The 13,075-nt window shown below is 56.7% G+C and overlaps 1 protein-coding gene across 3 annotated transcripts in view; it reads left to right on the forward strand.

Moving 5' to 3' along the window:
- The window catches only part of Crtc1 (CREB regulated transcription coactivator 1), a 57,036-nt gene extending 44,137 nt beyond the window's left edge, over window positions 1-12,899 (forward strand). For 2 of the 3 annotated variants that reach the window (XM_057752195.1, XM_057752198.1), the window contains 6 exons: window positions 1,880-2,013; window positions 2,938-3,237; window positions 5,006-5,107; window positions 7,347-7,433; window positions 7,851-8,031; window positions 8,824-12,899. In XM_057752195.1, coding sequence (XP_057608178.1) covers window positions 1,880-2,013; window positions 2,938-3,237; window positions 5,006-5,107; window positions 7,347-7,433; window positions 7,851-8,031; window positions 8,824-9,035 — 1,016 coding nt within the window. In that variant the 3' untranslated portion in view covers window positions 9,036-12,899. Of the gene's footprint in view, window positions 1-1,879; window positions 2,014-2,937; window positions 3,238-5,005; window positions 5,108-7,346; window positions 7,434-7,786; window positions 8,032-8,823 lie in introns of all 3 variants that reach the window. The other variant, XM_057752197.1, reaches the window with a different exon arrangement.
- Window positions 12,900-13,075: the final 176 nt, after the last annotated feature.

The following is a 13,075-nucleotide window of genomic DNA, read 5'->3' on the forward strand; positions in this document are numbered from 1 at the left end:
AGACAGCACCCAGTTCTGCCACCCCCACCCACTCCAGTGCTGGGTAGAAGCAATGACCCGCGGGATCCGAGGGAAAGTGCCAGCTGCCCACAAGCACCTGCCTAGGGCACAAAGGCCTTTTGTCCTTTCATCTCTCCTGGGAGTGCTGCTGTGCTCCCACCCACCCGACTTCAGGAGCAAGGTGGATCAGGTGCCAGGGTAGGCAGGCCCTGATCTCACCTGCTCTAATGGTGCCTAGTCCTCCCTGTGCTCGAACCCTCACCGGGGCCTCACAGTGACCGCCTAAGGGCGCTGTTAACATCTGCTGGGAACGTGAAGAAGGGAGGTGTCAAGTGTGGCCCTTGGGGTTCCCCTGTCATCAAAGGGGCCTGTGCCCTTGATCTCACCCAGGTCCCTCATCACCTCATAATTCAGGGGCTAAGAGGCCTGCAGAAGCCCTAGCAGGTGCGGGCATGTCACTGCAGGGCAGAGCTGGGGCAGAGTAAGGAGTCTGGTTTCAGTTCAAGCAGCCTTGGTAAGGGGTGTGGGGAGCTCCATCGTGCTGAAGGTGTCAGAGGATGTGGATGGAGCCTGCTAGGTTGTTGAGAGGTGCCTTGGCAGGAGAGAACACGCTTGAAAGGGGCCTGGCATTATAGAAACCCTAAGGATGAAATTGCCAGATTTGAGCAAAGCCAAAAAGGTAGATGGGCTGTGGTGACACAGGCCTGAGAGACGTGCAGGAGGATTGCTCTGAGGCCAGAGCTAGCCTGGACTACCTAGTGAGTTCCAGGATAGCCCTGTATTAAGCAGTAGTAGCTTGAAGCTCATTTGGTACAGTGCTTGCAGCGCAGTTGACAGAGCCCCTGGGTCCAGTCCCTGTTAACACAAAAGCAGCATCTCAGGAGATGGAGACAGAGGGCTCAAGAGTTCCAGGTCATTCTCACTACAGAGCCAGCTTGAGACGAGCCTGGGCTACACAAAACCCTATCTCAAAGGGGAAAAATGAAAACATAAAAAGAGGCCCGGCAGTGGTGGCGCACACCCTTAATCCCAGCACTTGAGGGGCAGAGGCAGGTGAGTTTGAGGACAGCATGGTCTACAGAGCAAGTTCCAGGACAGCCAGGGATACATACAGAGAAACCCTGTCTTGAAAGACAAAACAAACAAGCAAGGGGCTGGAGAGATGGCTCGGCAATCACAAGTGTTGCCCTCGCAGAGGACCTAGGTTTAGTTCCCAGCACCCACAGGGTGGCTCACAGCCATTCACAACTGTAGGAAATCTGAGGCCCTCTTGCCCTCCACTGTCATTGAGCACACACAGACATACATTTGGGGAAACACGCACACATTAAATAAATAAATAAACCTTAATAAATACAGATATGCACCCGTAGGGAAGGACATTATCTTCTTTTTTTAATATTTATTTATTTGCTTATTATGTATACAATATTCTGTCTGTGTGTATGCCTGCAGGCCAGAAGAGGGCACCAGACTCTATTACAGATGGTTGTGAGCCACCATGTGGTTGCTGGGAATTGAACTCAGGCCCTTTGGAAGAGAAGGCAATGCTCTTAACCTCTGAGCTATCTCTCCAGCCCAGGACATTATCTTCTAAAGCCAGGACATAACTACTGTCCCTGTCACCAGAGGTTGACAGGGCTCTGATGAGCAGCACTCCCAGGGATAATGTCCAAGATCCCAAGACAGGTTCTGATTGGTTACATGGGGCTAGTGCTGATTGTCTGGGGCTGGGGCATACGCCTCTCTTCAGCTGCTGAAGTTGAGAAGAAAGTAGTCCCTGATGAGATGACCTTCCTCAGAGGCCCATCCTGGGTATCACCACAAGTGGGCTGTGCCCATGTGACCGCCTCTCCTTAGCGCCCTTCTTCCTTTGCAGGTGTGAGCACCCCCAGCTCTTCTCCACAGCACCGGCCAGCAGTCATCAGCCCGCTGTCCCTGAGCACAGAGGCCAGGCGGCAGCAGGCTCAGCAGGTGTCACCCACCCTGTCCCCGCTGTCACCCATCACTCAGGTGCGGAGGGCGAGGTGGGTGGGGAAGACGGGAATTCCCAGCTCCTCCCTTACCCCTTGGTCTGTAGGATCTGGATCATGGTTCTGTTGTTTACTTATATATTTGTGTGTGTGCATGTGCGTGTGTGCGAGTGAGTTTGTGTGTCATGTGCATGCAGGTTCCCTTGGACACCGGAAGGCATCAGGTTCCTTGGACTGGAATTAGAGGTGACTGTGAGCTGGCATGTGGGTTTGAGACCCAAACAGGTTTTCTGCAAAAGCAGCCAGCACTCAAGTCCCACGTCAGCAATTTGTGCTGCTCATCAACAGAGCTTCCGGTAGAAGCTGTTCAAACCATTGAGTTTTTTGTTGGTTGGTTTTACTTTTTTGAGACAGGGTCTCACTGTATATATTGCCATGACTGGCCTGGGCATGTCCTAGAACTCACTCTGTAGACCAGGCTGGCCTCAAACTTAAGAGAGATCCACTTGTCTCTACCCCGAGTGCTGGGATTAAAGGCGTGCACCACCACAGCTAGCCATAATTCAGTATTTATTTTGGAGTATTTTTGTTTGTTTTTGAAACCTGTTCATGTAACCTGAGGGACTGAGAATGGCCTTGCATTAATCATCCTCTGTTCCCATCTCCTCTGTCACCGCTCTTGGAGTGGTGTGAGGGCCATCAGCAGGCATCTGGGTCGCTGGGCAGAAAGAGCAGCTTAGGCTGGCTCCGTACTTAGAGTGATCTCCCTGCCTCGGCTCCCGAGTGCTGGATGGCAAGTGTGCACCCCTGCTCAAGGCCTCTCTGTTTATTTTTATGCCACACTCACTGAGTGTGGTGTCCTTGCTCTAGGGAGAACAGACTATTGGGATAAGACCCATAGAGCTCCCCCCTTGCCGCTGCCGGCACCGAGGATCCAGCGTCTCATCCTTGTCTTCTGCTACAGGCCGTGGCCATGGACACCTTGTCCCTGGAACAACAGCTGCCCTACGCTTTCTTCACCCAGGCTGGTTCTCAGCAGCCTCCCCCACAGCCCCAGCCTCCACCTCCTCCTCCGCCCGTGTCGCAGCAGCCACCACCCCCACAGGTGTCCGTGGGCCTCCCCCAGGGTGGCCCACTGCTGCCCAGTGCCAGCCTGACAAGAGGGCCCCAGCTGCCACCACTCTCAGTCACTGTCCCGTCCACTCTCCCCCAGTCTCCTGCAGAGAACCCCGGCCAGTCACCTATGGGGATCGACGCCACCTCGGTAAGCCTGAGAGGGCTCCCTGGGCACTCAGGGTGAGCCTGAGGGGCTCCCTGGGCACTCAGGGTGAGCCTGAGGGGCTCCCTGGACACTCAGAGGGTGAGCCTGAGGGGCTCCCTGGGCACTCAGGGTGAGCCTGAGGGGGTCCCTGGGCACTCAGAGGGTGAGCCTGAGGGGCTTCTGGACACTCAGAGGGTGAACCTGAGAGGGGTCCCTGGGCACTCAGAGGGTGAGCCTGAGGGGCTCCCTGGGCACTCAGTGGGACTCACTGCTTGCATTGTCTAAGCTGAGCAGTTACAGTGTATAGCTGGAAAATAGAGGTACAAACAGTCACTGATCCCAGACCCCACTCTCAGCTGCCCTCTTGCTGCGGCAAGTCAAGGGTTGTACTGAGAGGCCCCAGCAGGAGGGAGATCATGGGCTCCAAATTCAGGTTGAAGAGACAGGTGCTAAGCTGAACCCCGTTAACCCCTGACCTCTGTTCCTTGATGAGTATAGGGGTGACGGGTCCCTCTGTTCGACCACATGGGAGGACCCATTTGGAAACACTGAGCTTTCCCCATTTTCCACTTCAGTCCTGGCTGATGTAGGAGGCCGTGCCACCAAGTGGCTCTGAGCCTCACAGGGAACCTGCCGAGGGGGCCCAGATGGAAATATCCATTCAGGACTGGGGTTGGCACCGTGCTCAAGCCAGACAAGGAAAATCAGCAGAGCTTGGCCCTCACCCCAGGGACTTCTGGCCTCCAGGGACAGTGGACCTGAGTGGCCTCGCAGCTCATGGGGTTCTCCATATCATCCAAGCTGGTCCCACCGCGTAACTATCCTGCTGGTTGAGCTCCCTTCCTGTACACCCGTCTAGGCTTGACCCTCCCCGGCCTGCTTACCCAGGCCACTAAATACTCTGGGGAGGCTGAAGAGACCCAGAAAGCCGCGTGAATGCTCACAGCCTCCGGGCTGGAGTGTGGTCAGAATTCAGGCCCTGCCCCTGTACAACCTGCCTCTGAGGATGCCTTGAGCAGTCAGAGGGTGTGCCCTGTGGGATTGTATCTCACGTCATGTGCTCACTGCAGTTTTGTTTAACCCAGTGTGTTGCTGTGGACACAGGGGTGTTGCCAGGACGGGCTGCTAAGGGGATAGGGGCAGAAGACCATCCCCGCCTGTGAAACTGCTGTTCCCGTCCAATGTATGGGGTGGGGGTTTGAGTGGGTGTGTACATGTGTGAATTCCAGCACACTGGGGTTCATACAACAGATGTGCAATGTGTGTCTGTGCACATTCTAGGTGTGCAGGCATAGTGTTGTAGATGCTGAGACGTATCCATGGATGTGCACACACGTTTGTGTTCATGTAAATAGTGTAAGCTGTGATGTGTGCAAGAGTGTTTGGGGGGTGTAGGTGGGAAGTGTGTGCAAATGTATTTGTGGGTGTTTTATATGTGTTCATGGATGGAGTGTGTGTATTAATGAGTGTCGTTCGTATATGTGTTTATGTGGTGTGTGGATCACCATATGGATGTACAACTGTGTCAGGTGGGTGTGCAAGGGTTTCGCATCTGACAGGAGTCCCTGCTGAGGGCTCCAGGTGGGGTCCTGCAGCCCTCCGTGCACCCTCGGGAAGCTGCCTCAGTCAGATCCTCCACCTCAGAGCTCACGGTGGATTCTCAGGACCACTGACAACCACGTGGCATCCATTGTTGAGGGTCCAGGCGTCAGGCCGGGGTTTGTTGGACCAGTGCAGGAGTCAGCGAACCCTGGCCTGTCTGTCATCACAGGCCCCGTCTCTGCAGTACCGCACGAGCGCAGGCTCACCCGCCAACCAGTCTCCCACCTCTCCAGTCTCCAATCAAGGCTTCTCCCCTGGAAGTTCCCCGCAAGTAAGGGCCCCTCCCCTGGCCCTGTGCCACCTCCCCTCTCCCATGTGCCAAGTGCTCTCTGCGCAGTCACCCGCTTCATGCCATCTACCCAGGGCTGTGCACCCACCAGGTAGGCCTCCTGCGCCACGGGGGCAGGACACAGGACAGGGCACAGAAGTTTGTCACACCGTTGATAACCATGGCGCAAAGGTCCTCGGGATGCCAGAACAGCCCCACTGTGTGAAGGTCAAGGGGCAGCCTGTCCTGCACTACCAGTCTGGGAGCTGCTCGGCCTCTCCCTCCACCCCGGGTTCAGCTGTTGACACAGCAGACTGTATGCAGCCACACTTGGCTGATGTGGCCTTCGTTTTACTTGGGTTGTGCTTTTGAGACAAGGTCTTATGTAGCCCGGGCTGTCCCTCGTTCACTGTGACCTCAAACTCTGAATCCTCCTGCCTCAGTGTGTCAGTGTACTTCAGCACAACAGCCCAGATCCAGTGAGCAGCCCATCCCAGATGCCCTTGCCCTGCAGGCCCAGATCAGCCTAAGAAAGCACCCTCCACTCCTCACAGCCTGGTTCCCTGTTCCGGGTTGAGGTGTGGCTCAGTGTCATTGGGCCCACATTCTGTTCAGAACATCTGTCAGGGGCTCACCATCCCGGGGGCCACCCCACCCTAAAATGCCACCAGGCAGAGACCGTTGTATTGTCCTTTGTAACGCCCCAGGCGCTGAAGTCTCCTTAACCCCAGTACAGGGGCAATAGGTTCCTTCCAGGCTAGGACCAGAAGGAGCACCAGACAGAGCACCAGTCAAAGATGAGGCTGTGAGGTCCCCAGTGGTGGCCATCCACCTGCGTCAGTCAGCACCAGTCCACTTCCGCTGAGCTCTGGGGCTCCACAGCAGCAGGTAGGACAGAGGAGGAGCCTGCAGCCCGCTGCACACCTCTCTGAGAACAATGTGGGACGTTCTTTGTCCCAGAGGCTGCAGGCTGTCCTAGTCCTGTTGTTCAGCCTGTGTGCCTGTCACTTACGTAGAAAACAGGTGCCTTCTGCTGGTGAGGCCAGGACTCTTGGGGAATTTGACTCTAGTGGAGACTGCAGAGGCAAAAGGTTCTTCCAGAACCCAGAGGTGCCTGGGCTAGACCACATATGGCTTCCTGTTGGGTTGCCTTAGGCAGGCCACTGGGCCTTGGCTGTGTCCCCTCTGAGCACGGTGCCATGTTTATTCACCCAGGCCTGGTTCCTGCTAGAATTCAAGCCCTACCCTGAGTTGCTTACTTCAAGGGTAGCCTCACAACGCTCTGGGACAGAATCAGCTACCATCTCAGAAGTATGCCCAGCACCCCAAAATAGCCCTGCCCCCTCTTAAATGAAATCTTCAGCTGCTGCTGAGACTGTGGGACTTGGGCAGCAGGGCCTGTCATGAGAGATCTGTCTCCTCCCAGGAACTGGATCCTGAACGCACCCTAGATGAAGCTCACACTGAGCCGGCAGCCCGTGAACACTGTCTCTTAGGATCTCATTGGGTGTCTACACTGCACAGCACATTCAGGAAGGCCGGGGTCTGGTGGCTTCTTTGGGCCACACAGTCACAGAGGAGAAAATGGGTCCCCATCTTCGGTGACCTGTCAGGCTCGTGATAGCTATAACTCTAGGTGCCTTGGGTGTGACTTAGCCACATTTATGGCCACCCATGCCCTTTTGTCCACGTCCCAGCCAGCTCCAGGGCATGTCCTTGGTGTAGCCCACAGGAGCTCTCTTCTGACTGTCCTATGGTCCTAAAGGCCCCTGTCCTTCTGCCTGGTCCTGAAAGTCCAGCTAGCCGTGACTGAAAGGCGAGTGTCATAGGGATGCACCCCACAGAGCCCGGGGTGTCACAGTCAGGCAGCCCTTGGTAGTGACTTGTCCCTGACTGTGTCCTGTGCCATTTCCATGTTTCCCCAAGAACATACTGCATCCCAAACACAAATGCACACACTGCCTGTCCTCGGCTTCAGGAACCCCATAGTTCCTGCTTCCTCTAAGAAGGAAGTGCTGTTCCCCATACCCAGGGTTAGGGCAGTGCTGTCAGAGGGCCTGCACCCCAACATCAGGGCACAGCCCCTAAGAATCACAAGCTAAATGACAGTTAACCCCACCCTCTAGGAGGCTCCAGGGGTCTCATCCCACCCAGGGGCTGTGGGAAGCACAGACATCATGAACCCCCACCCCGCCCCTGGGTCTCCAGCGGTAACCACAGCAGGGCTTTTTTCTGTCCACAGCACACATCCACCCTGGGCAGCGTGTTTGGGGACGCGTACTATGAACAGCAGATGACAGCCAGGCAGGCCAATGCTCTGTCCCGCCAGGTGAGCGGGTACCCAGGCTTATGGGTCATGCCACAGCAGGACCAGGCCTCACAGAGACCTGTGTACCATCCTGGGCTCCACTGCTCTGCCCCTGTCCTGCTGCCAGGCTGTGAAAGCAAGGGCCCTGGCAGGGTGACTTGTCCACATCTCCCTGACCTCTGTGAACCCTGCAGGGTAGAGTTTGAGGGCACGGGAGGAAGGGCAGGCATGTCCTTGGTGTGGGCTGCAGGAGCCCCTCCTGACTGTCCCGTGGCAGTGGCGGGAAGGGCTCTGCTGGAGGGGAAGCCTGGGAGGATTCGGTGACTTCGAGTTGCACTTGCCCGTCCATCATCCGTCCATCACCTTGCCAGCAGGGCCGTGGGTGGGAGGAACTGTCCCCGTTCATCGTCCTCACGGCCTCTCCTGGTCCCTGCGTAGCTGGAGCAGTTCAACATGCTGGAGAATGCCATCAGCCCCAGCAGCCTGTACAGCCCGGGCTCCACACTCAACTATGCCCAGGCCGCCATGATGGGTCTGAGCGGGAGCCATGGAGGCCTGCAGGACCCACAGCAGCTCAGCTACACGGGCCACGGCGGGATCCCCGACATTATCCTCACGGGTGTGTGTCCTCAGCCCACGCTGCTGCCCTGGCTGTCTCCCCACACTGTGCGCTGGGTTCCAATTCTCATCTTCAGCCGGGGAGAGTTGCCATGCATGGGGCCCTCTGTTTAGGACCAAGCTGGTCACACTTCAACCCAGTACTCTGTCCTTTGCTGGCAGATCCCCACACCTATATCCAGGGGACAGGCCTATCCATCCCACAGAGCAGTATATCCAAACCTCACTCCATCTAGCCCAGTGGCCACCCCACCCCAAGTCTCCCTTATCTACCTCCTGTTTTCTTATGGTCCCTGAAGAAGGGATTGCTTTCTGTATGATCTGGGTCTGTTGGGGATAGTGTTCCCCCATCCTGTGGGCTTTATCCTCAGGACCCCTGCAGCTTGTAGGGTGGGCTCTGTGGTTAGATAGACCCACCCACCAGCCAAGAAAGGATGGCTGTGAGTCTCCAGGCCTGGAAACTGGGCAGGCACAGCCCTGATGGTAAAGAGTTGAGATTCCAGGGAGTAGCCATGCACCTCAGACCCTGAGTCAGCAGGGTGTCTCCTTCAGGCGGACACTGACGTCTGCCACCAAGCATGTGGTTTTGTAGGTGTCTGGTCTCAACCTGTACTCAGGACTGGACCAACTGAGGCTGTGTGCACCAGTGCCAGTGTCTACCCCATCATGAACACCTTAGCTGTTCTGATGCCCCTGCAGAGCTTTCCCTGGGGTGAGCTGCCCCCCACACTGGTGGGAGGTGTCTGATTCCCTGGAGCCAAGGCTAAGCCTTATCATTTGTGTCCCCCCACAGTGACAGGAGAGTCCCCCCCCAGCCTCTCTAAGGACCTGAGCAGCACACTGGCAGGGGTCAGTGATGTTGGCTTTGACTCAGACCATCAGTTCCCACTGGACGAACTGAAGATCGACCCTCTGACCCTGGACGGACTTCATATGTTGAATGACCCCGACATGGTCCTAGCCGACCCGGCCACCGAGGACACCTTCCGAATGGACCGCCTGTGAGTGGCCGTGCTTGCCACCCACCGCTGGTCAGTCCCCGACGGCGCCGCTCCAAACCTGGGGATGGCGATGTTCCGTCCTCCTTTGCCAACGGCCAAGCTTGTGGTTCTGAGCTTGCAATGCTGCCCAGCACCCCCTGCCAGCCGCTATCCTGGTTGTTCACCTCCCTGATGCCAGGCCAGCTATCTGTCCATCTATTCATCCAGCTCCAGCCAGGCTGACCACAGGGACTGTGAGTGCCTGGCCCCCATGGACTTTCCCCACGCTCGCTCCTGGCCCCTCGTCAGGGATGATGGGGCCCTCATCAGTGGTCCACTTCCAAGATACCCAAAGTGTCACTCACTCCTAGATGTGCTGCACAGGGGGCTGGGGCCTGAGCGTGGGAGTGCCCCAGAGGCTAAGGTGCACCGTCCATTCAACTGTTCTCAGCTGTCACTGCCTCTCTTCATCCCTGCCCCTCCTCTGCCATCACCCCCAGTCCTGGTCAGGTCACGCATGCCCACCATGCCCAGGGCGAAGACAGCAGAGCAAAGGGACAGACCCGGAGCAGAATAAACACTATTGGATGGCGGCCTTTCATATTCCTGAGCACTCTTGGAGCCTGACAGTCGACCTGTGGTCAAACGTGGCGTGGTCAGAGCCCACTGAAGCAGCCAGTGTCCCCCGTCCACCCTCTTTCAAGGACCCTTAGCCTACTGCCAGACAATGCCCAGCATCGCAATACAGGGCAGATGGAGAGTCATGGGCCGCCTGCCCATTTTCATCCTTCCTTCCCAGTCCTGTGATTGGTCCTTACTGCTGCTTAGGAACTGGGGCTCAGGCGGCAGCAACCCTGTGGGTTTTGCTTTTCCTTGAGTTTGTATTAACGTTTGGTGGCTGACCCTCCAGCCTCTCTGGCATGGAAGCACGTGTTAGCCCCAGTCCCACCTTGACCTTTTTTCTTTTATTTTTTCAAGCCGGGCTGCCTGGCTGCACACCCAGATGTCACTCACCTGCACTTAGTCTCAACTCCAAAGAGCTGGATGGGCAAGGAGGGGACTGGATGCAAGGTCCTGGTGACAAAACTGTCTGTAAGAACCACAGAACAGACTCCTAGGAACAGGCCTTGACTTTCATTGGGGACCTCTGGAGAACCCATTTCCTCTGAGCCTCCCCAAGGTGCCAGCCAGGCCTCAGTAGTTGGCTGTTTGCCACATCTCTATGCTAACACTCTGTGTTGGGAGCTGTGGACCTGGCTTGTCTTTTGTGGGCCACTTTTAGCCTGGAAGCTCTGATTCCCCACGACCTTGAGTTACAGCTTGATGCTGTCACATGCCTTTATCCACCAGGGCCACGCCTTTTGCTTGTTTCTCGGTGATTTCACCCATTGCCCGTGCTGGGGGCTTGGGGAGCACGGGAACTGTGTGTGTCTTTCCCCAAGCCGCTCTGTGACTGCCTGCATGAGAGAGCCACTGCCCTCCATCACCGTGCCCCACCCCGTTCCCGTGGACTTGGAAGCCACTGCCCCTCCATCACCGTGCCCCACCCCGTTCCCGTGGACTTGGAAGCCACTGCCCCTCCATCACCGTGCCCCACCCCGTTCCCGTGGACTTGGAAGCCACTGCCCCTCCATCACCGTGCCCCACCCCGTTCCCGTGGACTTGGAGACATAGCATTGGTTTGTCTGGTTCACCTGTCACCATGGTGTGTGCTCGAAGGGAATAGCGGGGACATCACCATCATCCTCCTTAGGAAGCATGCATGGTGCGTGCTTGTCTGTCACCCTGCCTGAGCTATGTGAGACCCTGTCTTAAGACAGAAGGTGCACATGCTTGGAGTCTGATTCTCCCCAGGTGGAGAAGCCTGAACAAACAGCCTTAGCAAGGTAGAGAGCCAGAGGCAGTTGTCAGGCAAGGCCCGGCTTCCAGGAGCCAGTCACTGGCCTTTCAGGTTCTCAGTGAGCTGGGGCAGGAGGGACATGGCCCTGTGACTCCCCGACGTTTGTGGCCTCGTTTTCAACACCCCACAGCCAGGAGTGTGCATGTAGCTGTGTTAGCATGACTCGGTTCATTGCCAAGTTCTTTGATGGGGTGATGGGGCCCCAGCCAGGGGTTAGGTGCCTGCGTGTTCTGGATGGGCTCACTCTTCCCCCACCCTGGGCCTAGAGGCTCGGTGGCAGTGGTACCCCTGAGGGTAGTCTTTGTTTTCTAGATGTCAGTTATCTTGCCTAGTATTGCCAAGCTATCCTGAGTCAGGGCTGTGGGGGCCCCCAGCTGGTGACGTGACATACTGACCCATTGAACTTTGTTGGGAGCAGCTATCCTGGAATCCCCACAACATGTACATAGACCTCTGCCCACATCCATGCTTTCTCAGGACAGGTTTGGACACCTGGCCTTTCCCCGCAGACCTCAGCCATGTGCCATCTTCAGCCGAGCCTCAACCATGAGGCGGTCTGACCCATGTCTCCATTTCAGAACAAAGTGGAGCACTATGCTCAGATGCCTCAATTTACCTCACTGTTTCAGCCCCTGGGGCAGTGGTTGTCCACGCACAGGCCTCCAGACGGAGGAGGCAGCTGCACCCAGCCCATTTCTGTGTCCCCTCCAGCGACAGGTCCTGTCGATGTTCCTTCTTTGTGCCGTTCAATGCCAGGGAGGGCTCTCAAGTTCATTGCATACTTAGCCTGCCCTTTAGCTCTTTGAAAGACACTTGCAGGGGCCCTAGCGAGACCCACACGCCACCCCCAGCATGCCAGGATGGCTGGCAGCTGTCACAGTGGGCCTGGTGCAGGACAAGAACAGGCAGAAGGTACGGAGGCAGCCGCCTGTGCCAGTGCTGACCACTGTGGTCATGGAATTGGTTCACGGCATCTTGGGTTTTCTGTTTTTCCTTAGAAAGTTTCTGTGCCCAATAGAGCTGCAGGTGAAGAGGGCTGGTGGGATCAGGGTCCTGGTGGAACTGCGGCACAGGTGTGGATCGGTCGGGTCAGATTGTATTTGTGCCCTAGGCCCTGCCTGTTGTCCCTCAAGAGGTGTCCAGGTGAGGGCATCATGGGGCAGAGTCTGTGTGTGGTCCGAACAGCTGGAGGGAGACATGGCCTTTTCCAGACCCCAAGGCCTGCCTCAAGTGTGGTGGTTCCTGGTCCTTTTTATACCCTTTCTCCTTGTCCCCTGGGGTCCCTACTTCCTTCAGGAATCTCCTGGTGGATGACTTGGAGCCCCTGACCACTGCTGTCTCAGGCATGGCCCTCGGTGTGGCACAAATGCTCACCACCCCATCGGTCATAGCTGTGCCTCCCCATTGGGGCAGAAGGTGGAGGGACCTGTGCCCTCTCAAGCCTGGGTGCTGGGGTACTCCCAACGGCAAGGGGTCCCCTGAACCTCAGTTTCCCTTCCATTGCTTTTTCCAACTTGTTGGGGTCAGGGGCCCAACTCTCTGGGCAGGGTGGGGACAGCGGCACCTTCTGGACTCAGCCTTTCCCTGGGGCTGGAGATCCGTCACATGTAGTAGGGGCTCACCCCATCTCTTGGGGCTCTAGAATCCCAGGGTGACCAAGGTCCAACTGATCACATGGGGGACATGAGGCCAGCTTTGGTTCTCAGGCTCTCACCCCATAGTAGGAAACAGAATGCCATGGGCTGGGCAGCCCCTCTGATATATGCAAATGGCTGGTCCCACCCCCCTCCCTGTGCCCACGCTGGCTCCGCCCCCAGCATGCGCACTCTGCCGCTGTGGATGTCTGTGAACTACACACATGGACACTGCAGTTGGGGGTCAGGTTGCTCAGGGCACGCACGGCTGCCCACCCCACCTTCTGGCGCAGACGCTTCTTTGTATTTTTGCGCCCTTTGTAATGAAATGTAATAAAAACCCAATGTTTTCGTCTGGGCCTCTCCCTCTTTTCCTCCTCTATCCTGGATGCCTTGTTCTTCTGTGTCTGAGCCCCACACAGGCCTGAGCTCCTTGCACAGCCCCCACTGAGCCATTAAGTGACTTTGGGGTTCTTCAAACTTGGAATACCCGTCTGATCATACCAGGGGTGTAGTGACTATCTGAATGAC

The sequence above is a fragment of the Chionomys nivalis genome, chromosome 20 (assembly GCF_950005125.1).
Source record: "Chionomys nivalis chromosome 20, mChiNiv1.1, whole genome shotgun sequence".
NCBI lineage: Eukaryota > Metazoa > Chordata > Mammalia > Rodentia > Cricetidae > Chionomys > Chionomys nivalis.